Genomic DNA, 22,894 nt, shown 5'->3' with positions numbered 1-22,894 from the left:
AAATCAATTAGCAATTGATAACTGTAATACATTACCGACAGCTTCACAGACAATTCTTAATGATTTCTATGTTGATGACCTAGCAACGGGTTCCAATGATCTTTCAGAATTACAAACCCGATGTAAAGATATTTCAGACATATTAAAATCAGCACAATTCATACTTAGAAAATGGGTTACAAATAATCCGAGTGTTCTCTTGAACATTCCATGTTGCGATATTCCTAATGAAATTTTAAATTTCGGTGAACACGAAAGCTGTAAAACCTTAGGTGTACAATTTAATAGTAACAAAGACATTCTAAATTTTAAAATATCTTCAATTCCACATGATAATTCGATTACTAAGAGAAAGATATTGTCTATCATTTCACAAATCTGGGATCCTCTTGGTCTTCTCTCTCCAGTAATTGTACTTTCTAAACTCATAATTCAGAAATTATGGACCTTCAAATTAAATTGGGACGAAAAGGTTCCACATGACATTTATATTAAATGGACACAATTTTACAATCAATTGTCCCAACTCAATCAATTAGAGATTCCTAGACATGTTCTTGGATCCAATCATTCCATACTAGACATTCATTGTTTCTGCGATGCATCTCAAGATGCTTATGCAAGCTGTATATATTTCCGAAGCATAGATGCAAGTGGCAATTATCAAAGTCATTTAATTTGCTCCAAAAGTAAAGTTGCACCATTAAAGCGACTCACCATTCCCAGATTAGAGTTATGTGCTGCTCTACTGGGAGCACAATTAACAGCCCAAGTTGTCAATGCCAGTTCACCATCAGTACCGATATACTATTGGTCCGACTCTCAGATAGTAGTATGTTGGATAAAAAAGGATGCTAATCAGTTACAACAATTCGTAGGCAATCGCGTTGCCAAAATTCAACAGTTAACCAACAAGGATGATTGGTATTATGTTAATACTAAAGAAAATCCTTCAGACCTCGCTTCCAGAGGAGTTTTACCAGAAGACCTAGCTAACCGTGAATTATGGTGGAAGGGGCCAATTTTTCTACGTGGTCCTATAGACAAACCCGCACCTCCTGCAATGTCTGAAATCGAACTTCCTGAACAAAAGGTTAAACGTTCGATGTTATTGGCTACCCATTCGGTACCACTTTTTCTATTCTCTCGATTTTCTAATATTTCAACGTTAAAACATGTCGTTAGTTATTGTCTTCGATTTCGTAATAACGCGTGTAAAAAAAGGTCAGAAAGAACGATAGACCCTTTAACTCTTTCCGAAGTAGAAGAAGCATCATTGCGGTTAATAAAACTTGCACAATTGGATTCATTTGCGGAGGAAATATCTATTTTAAATTCCAATAAACCATTACCAATCAAACATAAACTTTCAAATCTTACTCCATTTTTAGATGAAAATCATGTATTACGAGTAGGGGGTCGACTTAGATTATCTGGATTAGACTTTAACTCTAAACACCCTATATTAATTTCATCTAATCATCCTTTCACTAAGTTGCTATTTGAACATAAACATAAAGTCCTATTACATGCAGGTCCTCAACTCCTTCTCTCATCAATTCGACAATATTATTGGCCAATTCGGGGGAGAGACCTTGCAAGAAAAACAGTAAGAAATTGTCTTACTTGTTTTAAATTTAAACCTATATTTGCCAGTTGTCCAATGGCCAGTTTGCCCGAAGCTCGCACAACCCCATCACTGCCATTTCAGCACTGTGGCATAGATTTTGCAGGACCATTTTTACTAAACAATAAATCGGGTAGGGGAGCCAAAGAAATAAAAGGTTACGTTTGTGTTTTTGTATGCTTTTGTACCAAAGCAATTCATCTTGAACTCATTACAAATCTCACAACAGACTGTTTCCTATCCTGCTTGAAGCGTTTCATAGCTCGACGAGGTATCCCCAATGACATTTATTCAGATAATGGATCCACTTTCGTTGGAGCTCGCAATGAACTTAAACAATTTGGTCAATTTCTTTTAAAAAATAATACTTATATTCACAATTACGCTATTGATCATAATATAAATTGGCATTTCATTCCACCGTATGCGCCTAATTTTGGCGGTCTTTGGGAGGCGGCAGTTAAAAGTATGAAACACCATTTAAAGAGGGTGTTACTCGACAAAAAACTTATCTACGAAGATTTTAATTCTCTGCTAATTCAGATCGAGGGAGTCTTAAATTCTAGACCTATGTTTGCACTCTCTAATGACCCAACTGACCTAACGCCACTTACTCCTTCCCATTTCCTGATTGGCCGTCCTATTACAACCATTCCCGACACTGACTTAAGCACAATCCCTATAGGCAGGCTCTCCAACTACAAAACGATTCGTCATATGTATCAACAATTTTGGAATCGTTATGTGAAAGAATACGTTTCGCAACTGCAACAGCAATACAAATGGAAATAATCTTCGTCCCATTTGAAGATTGGAACTTTAGTGTTAATTCGCAGTTATCAACAACCACCATGTAGATGGCCTTTGGGACGTATTATTAACTTGCATTCCGGTAAAGATAAACTTTCAAGAGTGGCAGAGGTAAAAACAAACAATAAGACAGTTATTCGCTCTGTTCGTCATTTGTGTCCGTTGCCAATGCATCAAGAGAGTGTTAGTGAGAATATTAATACATAAGACTTTATTTAAATTTATATTCTATTTTGAAGGTACCCTTCAACGGGGGAGTTTGTTTAAAATCGTTTCAAAATATTTTTATTCTATTGTTTCAAAATATTTCTATTCTATGTACATATATGTAAATTCTTAGACCTAAGTTTTAATTTACCTAGACGGCAACCCTGTCAGCCCTAGGCAAAGTCATTACAAGTTTATAAAAGTAGTATGTTTCCATATGTTGCCATAAGAGCACAAAATAAAGAACGTGTGAAGAGATTTCATTTTATAAGTTATTTCTTCACCCTATCGACCAACTATTTACCACCACGATTAACCAGCGACCAGTCAATTTCATTCAACAATTTAAACAGTATATACTACTGGTAAAATACTTTTCGCACAACGTTTCGGAAAATGAAATCATACTTCTGTGACCATAGCTTAAACCAACAATTACGTCAAAGAATGACCAAATGCAATATTTGGTCAGAGTTGTTACCTAGCACCGAGACCTGGACTCTCAAGGCTGATACAGTCAATTGCTAGAGCCATTTGAGATGTGATTGCATAGAAGAATACCCCTAATACCATGGACAGCGATGCAGATCAACGACGCTCTGTTAAATAGAGCAAATACCGCTCGTGAGTTATTAAAAACTATTATAATAAGAAATATTTCATAGTTTTTCGAAAAGACGGGTACAGAATCCTTTAGCTTATCGTTAAAGGTAAAATCAAGGGTCGCAGAGAAATTGGAATTGTTAGGAATTCTTATAACTCAAGAACATTCGCGATTGGATAGAAATACGCAGTGCTGAACAACTATTTCAATTAGCTAGAAGACCGTGACCAATTCGCCAAATAGAAGAATACATGAGAAGAACAATGAGGGATAAAGCCAAAAATATATGTAACGATGCGGCCAAGTAAGGGAAACATAAAAAATTGTAAGATTATCAGTAAAAATTTATTATTGTTAGTTAGAAGTCCCTTGTGCTATTTATTATTACCGAAAATGCGATTAAAACAATAACAAAGTTATTTTACCGACTTTCCGGTATTTTTCGAAATATAATTGTTACTTTTAGGTAAAAATGGTCACTTAAGTCTTACTTAACGTTTAGGTAGAGGCAGGGAGAACAGAAAAACGTTACGGTGCGTTACATTGGGCGAGGGGGTCAAAAATCTTCAAAAATAGCGTTTCGTAATACTTGAACTCCCCCTTAGCTGTAATAAAAGAAGTTTTTCTACAGAATTGTATTTGACTGATTAACACATTATTACACTTTTATATTAATACGAGAGGGCATCGATATCACCACATTTATAACAGATGATTTTGGTGTTATGTAATAAATCGTGAAGCAGTGAATACCAAAATATTTAAATAATTTTACAAAAAGCTGAGGACTATTGGAATAAGACTTAAAAAACCATCGTTATTGTTTCACAAATATATATTACAGAGGGGTCTGTAATGAGGGATTATAGCCCAAAAATATATTAAAGAGGTTTACTCACTCTCATAAACAAAATCTGACGCTATGAACTGTTGAAGAATTCAACAATTCCAATGGCGTTCTTATTTCCTTTTTTTTGGGTATTGAATTATTTTATTAGTAATTAATTTCATCTTGATGTCTTTGTAGGTACCTTTGTCATTCCATGAATTTTTTACTTCCCCAGGTTTAAATATTTTATTTATAAGGGATTAAACCACAATTGATTGTACCACTTTTTACATTTGTTTTGAAGTTTCGACCTCCAATAGGAAATCGTTTTAAAAAAAAATTATAAATTAAGAACTTTTATGGTAAAATGTAAATTTTTATCAATTGGTGCTTTGGTCAAATTGGTTGCCACGAAGAGATTAAAATTTAAATCACAATTTTATTTTTGGATTATTTATTCAACTTTATTATTTATTTGCACCTAGAATAAAAATCGTTTTTACTAACAATATTTGTTATTTGACTATTAATTATCATCTAAACAAATTATTTAAAATAATGTTATCTACCTATTTTAATTTTTTTTAATGAATTTCTCAAACAAATTCAATTTTCTATGTAGCGAATACTTTTAAGTTGCCCTCATGGAACGGCACTGGTTAATTTAAAAAAATAAGAATTCAGATAATTTTTGTTGACAAAATGTTAATTTGCTGAAAGGTATGGTGAATACGTCTGTATCCGAGAGCTATTAAAATGTCAGCTGACATTATGTTACTTATTAGTAAACGATATATTTGATTTACAATTTTGCAATTAATAGATCAAGTTACATTTATGTGTCATCTTCCCCAATTTTTGGCATACTATAGTGCCGAGGATGGCGGCATGTGTATTTATTATAATAGTCAGAGAAATCATTGTAAGGACTGTCGTGAGGAAAGTTATCTAATGTAATTTGATATAATCTTTAATAACAATATTTGCAAAATTGCCATTTATATCAACGTTTTAAGCAGACTGATATATTCTCACTGAATCAGATCACTGTTTCACCAAAAATGATAATAAATTTATTATGTACTCTATGCATGTGAAGGATCTTTCAAATACTTTCGGAATGTAGTAACAAAAAATAAATACACTAGTGGAAATCTGATGTAAAATCTCCAATGTTTCGATAGGAATGAGTTTAATTTTTTTTACACGGGAGCATTCAAGGTCTCTGAACACGAATATAATAACGACGATGGTCTTCGAACTACCTGGTGCCCACGGTGGACCTCGTCTCCTAGAGTATGTTAATTTCATTCTAAATGAGTCGACATATATCTCGTCTATATGTTTAATATAATATATGATATATAATATATAAACTCTCATAGGTTTTCGAGGTCTCTGAATACAAATATGATAACAATATGATTCTCGAGCTACCTGGTGCCCAGGGTGAATCTCGTCTTCTATAGTTTTATGTTATTTTCCTTTGAAATCAGTCAAAAGTCATTACTGGGGCGGTTTTTGGGGTTGCTGAATACGAATATTACTATAGCAATGATCTCCCAAAGTATTTGGTACCCAGCGTGGACCTCGTCTCCTGAAGTTTTTTGTTAATTTGTTATTTATTATTATTAACATAAAACTTCAGGAGACGAGTTCACCCTATGCACCATATACCTTTGAGATCATCGCCGTCGTAATATTCGTGTCCAACAACCCCAAAAACCCCTTGAGTAATGACTTTTGACTTATTTAGAATGAAATTAACAAAACTGCAGGAGAGGAGGTCCACCTATCACCAGGTAGCTCAAGAACCATTGCCGTCATAATATTCGTATTTAGCGACGTCGAAAACCCCCCAAGTAATGACTTTCTACTGATTTTGAATGAAAATAACAAGACTTCAGGTGGCTAAGTCCATCCTGGGTACCAGGTAGTTCAAGGACCATCGTCCTTTAGCCGGGGGGTAGGAGTAGTTAACTTTTTTGCATATTTTTTAGGGTCCCAAAACTAAATTCAGCTTGTTCGTATGATTTTTAGAGGTTCAGTGGCATTTTCGTCTCAAACTTGTAATGTTATAATAATAAAATATCCTTATAACAAAACTAAAGCATCTTTGGGATTTGGTAATGCGTTTTTCAGGTGTTTCTATTCGAGTTACATTGGACTAAGAAATGAAGAAAATTGCTTCATTGGAAGCCGAGAAAATACATTATTTTTACTTATACCGATTTTGAAGTTTTTAATTCAATTTTCTTCAACTTAATTTTTTTAGTATTTTTCACGCACAATACCGATGGTTTTTATTATTATAATATATGTTATAAATATCTTGAAGATATGAAAACTGTTATCGAGAAAGAGCTCCAAAATAAAAAGGTAATGGTTCAAAGATTATCATCCTATTGTTTATAACTTCGTCGCAAATGCCGGTCAACTTTGACCGGTTGTACATCAGAAACCACTGCTCGTAATTCAAATTCAATTTTTTTTCTTTTAAAAGAATCATCTTGCCAAGGCTTTTCCAATGCCTTTTTCTGAATTTAATTTAAGGCAATAGTTACCGTGATATTCTATTTGTTTATAAGCCAAAACATTGTTTATAATTTTAAAATATTCCTGAGGCCGCCCAAATAATCCGTTTTTAATTCCATAAAGTTGTTAGATAGGTAAGGTGTTTTTTTATAAGTGAAAAATTGGCAAATTTTTTTATGCTCTACTTTTTGTTGTGCAAGATTTTAATTTTTTTAAGTTTAAATTTAAAATTATTATGTAAAATCTATTAAATCGATTGTAATGAAATTTGGGAGCTGTTTTATTGTGTTATAAAGATTTTCGAGGCGAGTTATGAAGGTCCTAAGTGCAATTTAAGTGGTTGAAAAAACTTGAATAAGAAAAGGCGTGTTTCCCCCTCTTTTATTGCTATTTTGCAGGACGGGTAATGAATTAAAACATTTTTAACCAGTTGTATCTTATAAAAATTCAATTATCACTATTTTATTTTATTAATATTTTCGACCTATTTGAGAGAGAGGATAAGTCAATTATTATAACCGAAGTTATAACACAACTTTTTCTGCAAAACTCCGAATGCCACCTCTCACATTCACCTCAAAACAGATCCGCCCTGGTCTATTATAGATTCAGATTCTGCAAGAGTCATTGTAGAGGAACACCACTTTTCAAACACATCCCGATTTAATTTTAAAGTCAGTACATTTAAAACAAAATTTAATAATCTGTATCACTTTCTATGTGTGTAGTAATTAGACGTCTTTGTTCACTCGGAGTTACTTTTAAGCAGATGAAAGTCCCTTACTAGAAGACTGTCGTCAACTTTTAATATTTAAGTCTTTGATTTAACCATATCTTTGATATTATGTGACCCTCACTCAACTACAATTCCGTAAGATTTATTCGTATATATATATTATTACGACATTTCCGTGAGGTTTATTCCATATAGAAAAAGTTCCTTAAGGAAAAATAAGAAGCATTAAAAATTTAGAATGTTCTAGATTATCATCGAAATATTCCGAAATGTCTCGTAAATCTGGAATGTCAGAAAATGTATGTAAACAGAAAGTTGACAGTTCAAGTGACAGTAGTAATTGAGTTTTTAAATAGTTAGAGCGCTAGATAAAAGCCCCAAACAAGACATGCAAATAATCTGTGGAGACTTCTACTCAAAAATTGGCAAAAAAATTATCCGATAGTATGGTAACAGAGCCTCCACGATATCTCAAAAATGGCAATGAGCAAAGGCTCGTAGAGCTAGCATCAAGTAAAAATATGCTTGTAAAGTCTAATATGCTCCAATAATAACATTCATAAACAGACTTGAGTCTCTAAAACGACAATTCCACGGTGAACCAAATTGACCACGTAGTTTTCCATGCTAGACATGGAAGTAATGTCCTGAATGTAAGAAGGCAGAGCCAGATCCATGTAACAGAATAGATGGAGATATAGACCATTACTTAGTCAGCCCAAAAATTAGATTGAGAATATGGTCACAGAAACTTAAAACGAACGACGTATTGAGACAATGGAACATCCAAAAACTGCAAAATGAAGAAAACCTAGAAATAAAGTACAGGAAATTAAACAACTACTAAATATAATAGACCAAAGCAATGAAGTCGAAAGGCTGTGGAAGCAAATGGAAAAAAAAAATTACATAGCAGAACTAATAATAGGAAAAAGCAAAAAGGAAACAAAGACATGGTTTGATTAAGAATGTCAAGAAAAACTACAAGACAGACAGAAAAAGCAAAACATTATGATTCATCAAGAAACAATAGAAAGTAAAGAAAATTATGCAACATCACGAGAAACAAGAAAACTAATTAAAGGCAAAAAAACAAATATAAACAACAGCAATATGAGGAAATGGAAAATAATAGACAAAAGTCCAACAGTCGAGTATTTTACAGATTGGTGTCAAATAAAAAAAGAGGCTTTAGACCTAACTACGTATCTGCACTCATGAAAAATAATGATGAACTAATAATTAACGAAGATAAGCTACTTTAAAAATGGCAAGAATATTTCAAAAGTTTACTAAACATACATCAATAGGAAGAACATGGAGAGGATGTATACGTTGGGGTGGACTTACCGGTAGAGGACCCAAAAATAGACAAAACCTTGCAAGCAATTAACAAATTGAAGAACACAGAAGCTCCAGGTTTCGATAATATACCGGCCGAATTTCTTAAGTAAGGAGGACTTGTCATAGACAATTACACAAACTAATAACACTTATATGGAATGAAAAGAAAACACTAACAAAGGAGTGCTCCATAAAAATGAGACAAATCCCAGTGCTCCAATCATAGAGGAATCTCCCTACTTAATACGGCATCCACAATCTTATCGAATATCTTGTTAAATAGACTTTTTGTAGAAAATTTCATGGGGGAATACCAAGCAGGATTCAGGAAAATAGATCGACCATAGATCAAATTTTTACTCTAAGGCAACTACTTGAAAAAGGATGGTAATTCAATTGAACTATCCATAATCTCTTCATGGACTTCCGACAAGTATACGGCATAATTAAAAGGGATCAGATGTGGAGTGCAATGGCAGAACTTTCGATTCCAAAAAAACCGTTGGTTATATATAGGTAATCAACTCTCAGGATCCTTTGAAGTTTGATTTCTGTATGCCCACCTGGTCTTTAATTGTGTTGTTTCTAATTCTCGATAATTTTGATTCCTAATCTGTCTTATGGCGTCGTATTTCAATTGTTCCTATTTTTATGTTCTCTTTCAATTGCCAAGTTTCAATCCCATACATATGCGACCTGTTTATTAAACTATAATATATTCTTATTTTTTTTTATTTGGCGATATGCTTACTTCGCAATACTTCTTCTTCCTATGCCGTCCCCATTAACGGAGGTTGGCGACCACATTTTTAAAAGCTTCTCTGTCTTTTGCAACGTGGAATAATTCGTCTACAGTCATGTTTGTCCAGTCTCGAATATTTCGCAGCCATGACTTCCTCTATCTACCTATTCCCTTTTTGCCGTCGACTCTACCCTGCATGATGACCTGCAGAAGACTAGATTTATTATTTCTTAGTATGTGTCCAATGTATGCAGTCTTGCGTACTTTTATCGTTCTCAACAATTTTTTGTCTCGACCCATCCTTCTCAGCACTTCCTCATTGGTGACCCTGGCAGTCCATGGAATTCTCAACATTCTCCGGTATATCCAAAGTTCAAAGGCTTCAATCTTCTTAACTATTTGTGCAATACTGCATTCAGAGATTTAATAATCATTCTCTTTGTTTTATTAATTGTTAATCACATTCCGTGACATTTTCGTTTCGATAGCATAAAAGTTTACACAACATATATTTTAAACAATGTTGGAGAAATACAACATCCTTGGCGTAACCCCTTATTTACTTTAAATTGTCTTACGAATTTTAATAGATGTCTTCATATCTTCGTATAAGTTTTGGATTGTATTTATTAGGGTATGATTAATATTTGTGTACTAAAGTGCTGTAAAAAAATACTGTAAAGTCAGAGATCAGATAATTTTTTTGTTAATTGTTAAGAGGAGCTTAACAATTTTAATTTAGACGTAAGAGAAAAAAATAAAACTTTCTTAAACTTGGAATGGTATCCATATTTTTTAGGTAATTAGTGGTACCGTGGTGTCATATACGACACTACAGACATTTTTTTAATTTATACTAAGAAATCAAAAACATACGTATTTTTTACATTTGTTATTGTGCAAAGTTATAAAATAGACTCTAAAGAAGTAGAAAAGAACATGTTATAACAAAAAAAAATCAAATTTCTTCGGTACAAGTTGGACAGATTGGTCTTCTGTGTTCGGCACAAAGGCAAGCTTTACAACGGATGCACAGGTCTCTACCTTTTCTGTTGGCAGATTGCCATCTTTTGTGGGTTGGAGGTTGAGTTTCTTGATTTCTGTGTACTGGCGGGTCCTCTTGACCAAGAACATCAAAATCATGGATGTCTCTACCTTTTCTGTTGGCAGATTGACATCTTTTGTGGGTTGGAGGTTGAGTTTCTTGATTTCTGAGTACTGGCTGGTCCTCTTGACCAAGAACATCAAAATCATGGAGGTCAAAAATCTACATGGACAAAGTTGGTATTTCTAATCTCTTTTTTAGTTGCGGAGTCACCAACTTTAGTGCTAAATGCCTCAGAAAATCTTTCCTGGGAGTAATTTTTAAGTTTGGATCTGATTTGGTTCTATTTGCGCTATAAATAACATAAGCATTAATACCTGCATCATCAAGCATGACATAAAAAACTCTAAGAGGCCACCGACGAGTTTTTCTACACACCGATTTAGAATGACACAACTAATCATAAGCGTCTTCTCTTCCTTTTGTAGAGTTATAAAATAAAACAATCTCGGGCTTGCTAGTGTCTTCATCAATTACACCATAAGTATGAAATGTTGACTGCTGTACAAAAAGGGTGTACATATGTGAAATTATGAATATAATTTCAGTGTATGAGGACTGTATTACATAGGGCTGGTTGAAATAAATTAGGATGTGTAGTAAAGGGTTATACAGATTATAGAAAATCAAGTTTATAAAAAGTCTTGCCAATATTTCTGCTGCACACACACACACTCGCGGTATTTACAGGCTTTCACTCGCGGTTGTTATTTGTACGGGGAAGCTGTCCGGGTTACCGGTTTCTGAACAAGTGTCTCGCGGTACTAACACTGAGATCACGAGATAGAGCACATTTGCGTCTGTATACGATTTAAAAGATTATTTGCGGTATTTTTCGCGTAACTATAAGCGGGAGAGAGGGAGAATGTCTATTGTTAGTTGCTGTCAACAGTAGAGAGAATAGGTCTGTTACTAACGATAGTCAACAGGGAAGAGAGAGCGTCTCTTCCTAGCGATAGGCAACAGGCAAGAGAAAGTCTTTTTCGTTTTGCTACCTTACAACTGTCTGTATTTCTAATGAGGTGGGGTTGAAGTTTGGAGAAGGAAGTATTATCAAGGGTTGGATTAAGGTAATGATCGTAAAATTGTGGTAGAATGATAGTAATTAATACAGCGAAATGACATGATTTTTCGCATGTGAAAAATTGAACAACTGCAACAGAACAATTTTTTTTGGTTTTTGGAGAAAATGGTATTAACGTCTTATTTTCGTCAAAAGCAAAGTCAGAACTTGGAACAATTTTTTTCTTTTTAAGAAATTCGGGCGGAATGTCAGACTGGTTTTTTCTTAAGGTTCAAACCATTGTCAACTTTTTTTGTAAAATTTTTTCTGCAAGATCTAAGGACGAAAATCAATTATCCATGGTGACATTTCTATTGGTGCCAACAACATGTGTGTTACGCACAACATAACGATTTTAATTCCATATTTGTCTGGTTTATTTGGAATATAAACTTTAAAAGACATCTGCCCCGAAAACTGAGCAACTGTTCATCAATTGTCACATATGCGCCAGGAGTGTAATTAGCTTCACAATTTTCAATAAATTCATTCCAAAGAAATCTTATAGGTGAAAATTTATCATCACGTTTCCTTTCCTCTCTAGTTGTTTTGTCATCAAAACGAAGACAGTTAATCAAAAATTCAAAGCGTTTTTGTGACATTGTTGCTTTGAAAATTGGTATTCCAATTTTTTTTGACCATAAATCCGAGGTACTCAGGTAGCTAGATTTTCGAACACCACTCGTATATAAAAGACCGAATAATACCAAAATCTCTTCTTTGCTTGTAACAGTTGTAAAACTTGGAGTTTCACTAAATTTAGTAGATTGTTTAGAGATTCCTTAGTTTGTGTATTGAGTAATATAGTTTATCATTTAGTCGCTGAAAAATAGTTTCCAAGCCAGAATCTCTTTAGTGTATTTGAAGCGTGAGCCTTTGGACCTGGTAGACGAAGTACTATGTTTTTTTGAACTGTGCGAGTGTTCTTTGAGAAAAACGGAGTTTTATACCACTTAAAACCATTTTTTCCATATGCTACTTTTCTTTTTTGATCGCTATCTTTCTGCGAATCTTCACTCTCCTCTTGACTAACCTCTGGTTCTGCTAAAATGGTATCAGAATGTTCACTTTCACTAAGCTCTTTGTCTTCATCCTCACTCAATCATTCCAGATTCTGTATTATTTAAAGGGGACATCTTAGTCACTCTCACCAAGTCACCAGCCTCATAAGCACGCACAATTTCTTCAACTCAGCCTGAGTCAACGCTTTGCTTGTTGAAGCCATTTACTGAAGCCATATATTCAAAATTATAACGGGAATTGTACTGTGGTGTCGTATGTGATACCCATAAATATTTTACAATAGCTATTAGCGCCCGATAAACAGTTACGGTTACAGTTGATTTGAAACTAAAAGTGGTAAAGGTAAAGTAAAGGTACTGAGAATCTAAGCCTCTGCTCTCTAGGAATGAGTCCAGTGTACCATTCTACGGTTAATACACACGGTACACGTGTTTACCACTTGTACACCACCATATATTGCATTTAGAATAATGGTTATTCTGTCTGAATCTTTTGAGAGAATTTTGCTGTTACAATCAGTTTGCTTCTTCCTTCCGCACCATTTTTTTAAGCCTTGATTTGTTTTATATTCAGTTTTGTGCTTTTATTATAATTCTATAGTTTTCTGCACCATTTAGTTTATTTCGTTGTGCAGTAGGACTAACATTGCAAACATTATTTTCCTTTTATCACTGTGCGGATCCTTGTTCCAATCTCACACATAAGATGGGTTGAAATATTTTTTCTTCGATTGGGAAAATTGCTACCAAATTAATAAGCACCAGTATACATAAGCAACAATATATGCAGCACCATATGCACAATAATAAATCTTTATTTTGACTTATTAACAAGCTATTCACTACTACAGTGTGTTACAAATGCACGAGAAAATAGAGACAATAATTAATCTTTAAACATGCGAAATGTGTATATTTTGAATGTCTTGTCGGAACAGCGGTCGGAGAATGAATCAATAGAGAGTTATTGCAAAGTTGACAAGTGCCTGCGCTGCATTATTTACGCCGCGCTATTTTGACAGTTTTGACATACGGCTGACACATCGCAAAGAGAGATATTGCTTAAACGAAAATGGATTATGATTTAGAAGCACTTATTTTAGCAAATGCTCATGATGATGATATAGAATTCACCATTTTAAATAACATTGTAGGTGAACATGTATTACTTCCACAAAATAAAGAATTTAATTTAGAAAATATTTTTTTCTTCTCCTTTATAACTAAAAGGAGAAGAAAAACAACCCCAAAACATGAGAACTATCTACATATAGAGGAATAATAAAAATGTAATAATATTTTAACTTTTTATTTATAAAATTTACACAACAATTCCATAACTAGGAAACACATCAGTCTTATATTTCTGTAATCTTTTTAATAATGATTCTATAATTTTTGTTTGTGATTCAATAAGAGCTATAGTACTCTTTTTTTCGGCCAGGTCTGCTTTCATCTTTTGTCTTTCAAATTCCCTGTGTAACTTCGTCTCATTATGTTCATTCTCCCATTTTTTTTCCTGAAATCTGAGTTTTTCCTCTTCTAACTTTAACCTTCGTTCTTCTAATTCTGTTTTTTTTTCTTCTATTGCCAATTCCCTGGCTCTTATATTAAAGTCTTTTTCATTCTTTCTGTTTAAATAGTCCAAACCATTTGTACGCAACAACACACTTTTATTTTGCCTCCTTTTTACTGGTCCTAAACATTTAAAGTGTAAATACTTATCTTTATTTTATTACACATAATAAACATACCCATTATTTGTTTTTTATTCTCTTCTGCCTTACCTAAAGTTCTTGGAATATCTAAAATAATGAAAGAAGTTAGTGAAATAAGCTAATTTTCTGAATATCATTTTTTTGCATCTTTCATACATTACATTTGTTTGACAAGATATATGTTTTAATATAAATAAATACTAACATGGTGTATTTTGCATTGACTCTACTTCTTCAGCCACCACATTTTCTATAACTACCTCTTCAGCTTGATGTTCCGGTAAAATAACTGAAAAATAGTTATGTTAAACAATATTATTATGAAGAAGAAAGGCATAATATTTACCATAACTATGATCAACCTCAACTAATTGTGTTGTGTTTCTGGTCTCACTTTCTATATATACTGAGGAATGATTATCCCTCATTTTTCGACCCAATTCAATAATTTGCTTTTCCTTAGAAATAGCTCTCCTCTTTTTCGGAGGAGGTGCCAAAGTTAAATCGGCACACATATCTGCTATTTCCTGCAAACATTTGTCTCTTTCACTATACATTTCTTCTACTCCTGATCTAAAACAAAACTATAATTGTTATATTTTGTTGAATACAAAATAGTCTAGATATCATACAATATGTATACTACTCTTTCAAAATGTGTTTTTTCTGATCAGAGACATATTTATTGTCATCAGTCTTATTTGTTAAAAAATTTATTAATAATGCAACAAACCTTTTCTGATCTGCTTCAGTTTTTTTCTTCCAAATATCGAGCAAGAGAAACAAATGATCCTTAAGAGTTCTTATAATAAAGAATTTTCCTGTTGTACTCCTCATGTTCTCCTGAACTATCCTCCAATTTTCTGGATAGGTCAATGGATTTTGACTTGTTTTAACAAACACAAATCGTCATCAGACGTAAATCTGATCCGTTTGCTACTGTCTGATGTACTCATTTTGAAAAAAAAAAAATTACAAACAAACTTGGTTTAAATGAAACAAACAACAAACATAACCTAAGAAAGAAAATAGCGCAACGTATACCGCAAAGCGTAACGGCTCCCCTAATAACGGCAGGCCGTATTTTCAATAACGCAGCGTAAGCCAAATATCACATCTGCGCATGCTCTACTGTCAAAATAACGCGTGCTGTAATACAGCAAGTGCAAAATTGAGCAATATCTCTCTAATATCAATATCAAAATCCATATATATTTTTTTCACTTCATAGGCAACCTTTTACAAAGAGGGTCCTGTCTTTGTAATAATTGAGAAGCCTCAATATGCGCTTACTATGCGCTTTATTTTTTAAACAAGTCTATATCGCCCGATAGCGGCGCCTTTGTCAGCGAAATTTTGACTCGACTTATGACTTACGAGCGGCAATTAAATTAGAAACATAATATGTTGATATTTCAACAAACACATTAAATAATTTTATAAAACTTTTGCTTTGAATAAAAGATAAAGCACAACTACGAATGAACAATAAAAAGAATGAACAGATAACATTCCATATAATATTCTAACATGTTAGTATATCTTTAATAAAGCTTTGTCAAGCTATTCTACTAATTTTTTTCTTTTTTTTTAAGAATGGAATGCCTTTATGGGAGGATTTCATCACGAAGGCTACAAAGCTCCATTCTTCCCTTAAGTAAGTATTTAACTACAGTATTTATCAATTTTTTTGTTAAAATTACTATCTATAAATATAGTACTCTTGTGATCAAAGAGCTAATGCGTTTATAACGTTTATAGCGCTAGTGAATAGAAACTTAGCATAAATTTGCGATAATACATCAACACTATATTGTATGTATTAACTGGTTTTAATAGAGAACCATAATATGTAGGTTCATATTAACTATTAAAGATAAATATAAGCAATGTTTTAATCATCATAATTGGTGTGACGTTAGGCATTAGTTAGCTTATTTCTTGATTCAGTCTCATTATTTGCATCTTGATGTACCTTTACCACATTTTGACATGCTTATTAGTACCATCCTTTAATCTCAAGTTAGTTTTCATGTGCGCTGGCTGGATATCCTGCCCACTTCTTCCGTTCCTCTCTTATATCGAAGATTGGATACCATCAAGGCTAAACTTTGTTTACAGCTTTTCTAAGTAGTTCGTTTGTGGTGCAACTACCACTTTCTTATATTTTTCATCCAATACATTATTCTGCGGTGCGGCCGGATTCCTTCGTTCTTCAATCATTCCCTGCATTATATTTTGTAGGAATGTTTATGTTTGTCCCCTCATTATATGGCCCTATTATTCCAATTTTCTATTTTTTATGGTAAGTATTACTTCAGGCCTTTTGCCCATTAGCCGCAATACGTCTCGATATTTTAATCACTTTTCTCGTTTATCATAGCTCCCAGATATTTGTAATTATTCACCATTTGAATGGTGAATCTATAGTAACGTCTGTATGATAATTGGAATATGGCCCAAGATCATATACGTGGTATTAATTTGTATACCTTACTTATTGCATACCTATTCTATTCACATTCTCTAGCAAAAGTTAAAGCTCTTCCGATGTTCTTGCCACAGTTCCGGCACAGTATTGCCTGCCTATTTTATGTTATTTATTACTTCTCTGTTGACATTATTCCTTCACTTGTGTTGGATAAAACTTCCTGACAAATGTTTATATTCACTATAGATGTTAAACAGTAGTGGTGATAATATACATCCCTGCCTTACTCAACGTGTTACTCTTATTACGCCTAAAACTTCATCTTCCATTCTTATATTTACTCGCTGATTCCAGTATAAATTCAGGATTATTCTCAGTTCTTTATCATATATGCCTTTGCTCTGAAGAATATCTTTAAGTAAATTATGACGTACCCTGTCAAAAGCCTTTTCTCGAAATCTATGAAACAGGCTTGTATCTCTTGACTGACGCCCAAGCATCGCTGTGAGAAGATTTAGAGCAAACAGAGCTTCTTAGGTGCCTTGTCCTTTTCTATATCCCCACCGAGTCTTGGGTCTTGCTAATTTCAAGTTCCAACTTTTGTTCACGTGTTCATTAGCTGTTTTTGGTATTGGAATAAATGTGGATGTCAGCTCTTCTTGAGAAATAATACCATTTTTGTATATTGCGTTAAATGTAATATTATTGTAATAGAGTTGTCGTAGTTCCCGTTGCTTTTCATTTTTAGCTTTTTTTAATTGCGTTTTGTATTTCTTCTTTTAATATTTCAGGACTGGCTTCATTTTTTATTTGTGGAAGATTATTTCTATTATCAGAAAATAATTCATTTATATATCCAGTTCATCTCTGTCCTCAACCCTCTAACTTTTTTTTTAAACGGTTCAGAATATTTGATAATTTCTAATTAAGTAGGATAGTTTGAGTTTTAGAATTAATTTCATGTTCATTTTTTTAAAAATATTTATTATAGTTTGACCTCAAGATGAGAAAGAAGGTAGAATGTCTCTAGAGACGGTCATTACGGTTTAGGTGTAGGAAATTAGAAGAGGTATTATTTGAATAGTATAACTAAGGAAATGATTTTTATTATTAAAATAACAAAAACGTAACAAACTAAAAAAGTAAAACAATACAAAAAATAAAAATATAAAAAATAGTGAACTATCTATGATGGAAGTCATAGAAACAGTTTTTTCTGATGTAATACATAAAATTGAGATTTCACTTCATGAAATACACCTGAGTATTAGACTTCTTACAATACTTGCTCCTTCTCTTTCTGGTTTTGTCATGCATACCTGGATCATGATCTATACCGTCATATCGCACATCATCTGGTGGACGAAGCTGATTTGGTTCAGTCCTAGACATATTGGGTTGGGCTGTCCGATTCTAGGGTCACGGATTGGTGCATATTTGCAGTAACCAGCAGCTATTTGCTTGCGAAACAGTGGAAATTTGATCTTTTCAGAATGTTGTAGATGAATTCTAGAATGTAGAAGATAGGCATTGGCCACTGTCATATCAATCAGGTGATAAAATATCCGGAACATGGGATTTCCAGTCTTCAGTCGAATGTGGTACCTGCCCATTAGACTGTCCATAAGATCAATACCACCCATATGACTGTTGTATTCTTTGACGATCTGTGGGCAGTCCACGTCAATACCTATACCGCTTTTTTTCTGTCATAATGAACTGCTTTGTTTGGTTGTTGTTGATTAAGCGCTTGTTTGAATGACTGATGTCCTATATATGTGGAAGCTAGACGAACCTTTTTTGTATCTTTCCAAAGCACAGTACTTCTTGGGTCAGTTACTGATCTTTATCAGATGGTAATTTACAGTTACCAAGTCGATTGGCTTGAATAGTTCCCAATGAATAAATAACCCGTGTGCGAAGATACACTAGCAGTGGCAATGAAGTCTAAAAGACGAAGTAGATAATGTAGTCTTTAAAGTCAGGGATAATCTGAAACAATCGAATAACTATATTTGACGCTGCACCAAGATCAAGATTTCCTGGTAGGATGATGTTATCACCACCTCCATTGTAAATTTCAAATCTATAGGAGTATCCGTACGAATCGCATAGGACAAATAATTTTATTCCCCATTTATGGGGTTTATTAGGCATGTATCCCCGTACATGTTGTTGCATTTTATTGATTCTGTGGAATTGTCCTGATATGAACGAAAGGATAATTAGATCAAAGGATCCTGGTTCACCTTTTTTTGCATTCTGTTGTGTCAGCAAAAGTCAGCAAAAGATAAATATTTTTTGATATTCTGAAATTGCCTACAGGTCATTGTACTGCAAATCTGTTAAAATGAGTTTGTACTTCAATAGCTTTCTAAACGTATTTACCTTTACAAAGACATGTATAACTGTATGCCAATATATTGTCAAATTTGTACTTCAGTCACAGAAAACGTGGTGTTGCCATTCTCTTGAAGGGCAGCTCTATTTGTTTCTTTAATAATCAACTTTTTACAACAGTGACATCCCCTGCCCACAGCAAAGATCGGAGTCCCTTCTGCTTTACGCTGACGACACTGCCCTCCTCACGTCAGGATTAGACAGAAAGCATGAGCGGATGTCAGTATTCGACAGAGCACAAAACTACCTTAACATAGTCATTAGGTGGTGCAATAAATGGAGAGTGACCATAAATCCCTCCAAAACACAAGCAATTTTATTTAAAAATTCAAAATGTCGTAATGTCCAGGGCCGAATAACCCTGTTGGGAGAGGACCTTATTCTCAGAAACTCGGTTTCCTATTTGGGAGTTTATTTTCATAGGACTCTCAACTGGAAAACCGACATTCAAGACACCCTAGACAGAGGTTTAATCTCGTGACAGTATTGTCCGGTAAACTGGGCAAGACGTCATCCAAAATTTTATTGCACACCTATAAAACATTCATAACGCCTATCATCGAGTACAACGAGTACAAGGCATGCGTTTATGCTTCTATGAAGACCTACGAAATTAATGCCATTACGACAACTGAAAGAAAAATCCTTAGATACTGCATGAGGCGGGGCAGGAGTTATCCATCAGCACACATATATATATACTGGCTAATATCACACCAATCAAGGACAGAATCCTATCCCTCAGCAGGAAGTATGTCTTAAGAACCATTGCAGGCTCGAACAACAGAGCCAAACAAATACTAAAGACTCCATGCAATCGCCGAGTTCAAATACTCACTCAATACTTTAGTAGGTACCCCATTCCTTGAAGAGACGCAAGCTTAAACGTTAAAACCCTGGCTCCAACAATCAACTGGAAAATGTCTAGTAAAAAAAGTAAAACATTGCATTAGTGTTTTCAGATGTGGCAATATACTATTCCCTTTTTTCGCCATGTTATGTTTTTGAATTCAGGGGACTTGATGTCAATGTCTTGTAATTTTGGAACAGAAAGAAAAACAGTAATCACTGTCCAAAATGTTCTGTTTATTGCAATACAAATCTGCAGTAGTAAATCCACCAGCAATTCGAAAGAGGACCATCGTGTTCTACCTCTGGTAATGAGATCGTTTTTTACTAATTTTAACGGTAATTGTGTTGGAACTGCAGCAGTTTTAACACGACATTTTTGCAATGACATTTCTGCAGTAGTCTCATCAGAGTACGATATTAATGGCATGACTGCACCAGTCATCATAGTTGGTGATGTTGATAGAATAGCTCCTTCATCAATACTGCAAAAATTCAGTGATAAATTAACATTTATAAAGTCATCCGTGGAACTTGCAGCATCCATCTCCTTCAGTCAATGAGACACAGCGGACTGAATAGTCTCGTTATATTTGGGTTGTAATCTTCAGATGAATAATGATTCTCTCTCTTTCTCTCTCTCTCTCCAATGGCGCTACAGCCTTGGTCTCCTCCAGACTATGCCCCAATCTTGCCGGTTCCGCGCTAATCTTCTCCAGGTTTTCACGTCTAGCAAATTTTGCGCTTCCACTGCCAATTCATCCTCCTACCTTTTCCGTGGCCTTCCTTTTGGTCTTACGCCCTTCATTTTACTGTCTAGGGCTCTTTTTGGCAATCTTTCAGTCTCCATTCTCACTACATGTCCAGCCAATCGAAATCTCTGAAGTTTAACGAGTTCTGAGATCGGTGCCTCTTTGAACAGTTGGTAAAGTTCATGGTTGTACCTGGATCTCCATACTTCGTTTTCGTTAATAGGTCCAAATATCTTTCTTAGGACTTTTCTTTCAAAGACTTCCAGCTTTCGTTTTGTCTTCTGTCGTCATCCATGTCTCGCATCCATAATATATTATTGATCTGATAATAGTTTTGTAGACTCTGATTTTCGATCTTCAGTGTGTGTTTTTGGAGCGGAACACATGGGCGAGTGAAAAGTAAGCTTTGTTTCCCTTTAATATTCTTCTTTGAATTTCTGGTTCTTCTGTTCCGTCCGTGTTTAATGTAACTCCCAGATATGTGAAACTTTCTACAGTTTCAATATCGTCCTCTAATTCAACCGTGCGTCTGTTTCCCCTAGCTCTTGCCTGTGTTAGTTTTTTTTGTCTTTTGAATATTTATTTATAGTCCGGTCTCTTTTGCCCCTGTTTTTAATGGTGAATATATTTCTGCTGCCTCTTCTGTTCTACGAGACATGACGCTAATGTTATCGACATAGACAACAATCTGTATTGATTTATTTGTTAGGAGACTACCTCTTCCTATATTCATATGTCTTATTACATATTCAAGAGTCAGGTTCATCAGGTTGAATAGTGTTTGTGTCAGCCCGTCTCCTTGTTTTAATACTTTGACTATTGAAAAGTTCCCAGTGAGCTCATTTTATACTCTGACAGTTGCTGTTTAGTCCATTGTTGCTTTTACTAGTCAGATGTATTTTTGGGGAATGTTAAAGCTATGCAATATTTGATATAATTTTTGTAATTGAGTCGTAGGCGTGTTTGAAATCTATGAATATGCTGTGGACGTCAATGTCGTATTCCCACGATTTGTTTAGAATTTTTTTCACTGTGAATAGCTGGTCAGTTGTAGGTCTTCCTTGTCGGAAACCGGTTTGATATTCTCCGATAATATTTTCAGTTAGTTGTTGGAGTCGTTTATTTAGTATATAAGTAAAAACTTTGTACGCTGTGCACAAGAGGGTTATTCCGCGATCATTTTCGCATTTCAGTTTATCTCTTTTTTTATAGATTGGGCATATAATCCCGGTTTTCCAGTCGCTAGGGATCTTTTCCTCATTCCAAATCTTGTTCATAAGCATATGCATTTGTCTTACTAGGGGTTCGCCACCTAATTTATATAGCTTAGAGGGGACGTTGTCCATACCAGGAACCTTATTATTCTTCATTGCTCGTATTGCTTGTTTTACTTCTTCCATCGTCGGAGTCTATATTTTCTGTATCTTCCTCAATGTGATGCATGTCAATATGCTCTTCATGTTCTTGCGTCTAGGATAGTTTTGAAACAGGTTTTTCAGACTGATTTAATCTCTTTTGGATCACTGGTTATTAGCCCTTCTTGATTTCTGCATATATTTGTTCGGGGTTTGTATCCTTCTCTTAAATTGCGTAGATATCTATACGCTTCCCTTATATCGTTGCTTTGGAGATTTTCTTCCATTTTCTGTATATTACCGTTTTCGTATTTTTTTTCTCTGTTCAGCATATTTTATCGGCCCTCCGTCTTGCATCTTCGTAGCTTGCTCTTCTTTCTCTGGTTCTTCTTTCCATGGGTTCAATACCCACAGGTTTACATTTTCTTTTCCATATATCCAAAACCCCTTCCAGATAAATCCTAAAGAGCGTAGGTGTAATCTTCATTGAACTCGTCATATTGTCGTACAACTCTATCAGTGCATTAATGTAAATCTATGGAATTTTCTTGTCGTCTAGCACCTGCCACAGCTTTGCTAAGGTGACACTATCATACCCATTTGATGATCAATAAATACCATGTGAGTCTCCATATTGTATTCCAAGGGATTTTCTATTGTTTGTTTCAGACAGAGCATATTGTCTACACAAAAGTAACCTGTACGAACAAGCCACTCTGATCTTCAGCCTCCTCCCAACATTCTTCAATGCGATTACACCAAGGC

General features: G+C 34.3%; 2 protein-coding genes and 1 long non-coding RNA gene across 7 annotated transcripts in view; 1 reads left to right on the top strand and 2 right to left on the bottom strand.

Annotated features, from left to right (window-relative positions):
- mim (missing-in-metastasis) overlaps positions 1 to 22,894 on the top strand; it is a 182,555-nt gene that overhangs the window by 12,300 nt on the left and 147,361 nt on the right. For all 5 annotated transcript variants that reach the window (XR_011951638.1, XM_072540682.1, XM_072540679.1 and 2 more), the window contains exon 2: positions 15,938 to 15,999. Coding sequence is in view for 4 of the 5 variants with exons in the window: in XM_072540682.1 (XP_072396783.1) it covers positions 15,938 to 15,999 (62 nt within the window). In the remaining variant the exon portion in view is untranslated. The remainder of the gene's footprint in view (positions 1 to 15,937; positions 16,000 to 22,894) is intronic.
- Positions 1 to 22,894, bottom strand: part of LOC140447811 (uncharacterized) — a 192,703-nt gene that overhangs the window by 94,326 nt on the left and 75,483 nt on the right. The window lies entirely within an intron of this gene.
- On the bottom strand, positions 14,114 to 14,621 carry LOC140448508 (uncharacterized). The gene is made up of 3 exons (XR_011951726.1): positions 14,548 to 14,621; positions 14,379 to 14,429; positions 14,114 to 14,322 (listed from the first exon to the last, which is right to left on the bottom strand). It is a non-coding gene; the product is annotated as an uncharacterized lncRNA (long non-coding RNA).

The sequence above is a fragment of the Diabrotica undecimpunctata genome, chromosome 8 (assembly GCF_040954645.1).
Source record: "Diabrotica undecimpunctata isolate CICGRU chromosome 8, icDiaUnde3, whole genome shotgun sequence".
Classification (NCBI taxonomy): domain Eukaryota; kingdom Metazoa; phylum Arthropoda; class Insecta; order Coleoptera; family Chrysomelidae; genus Diabrotica; species Diabrotica undecimpunctata.
This window is presented reverse-complemented; position numbering and strand designations above follow the sequence as displayed.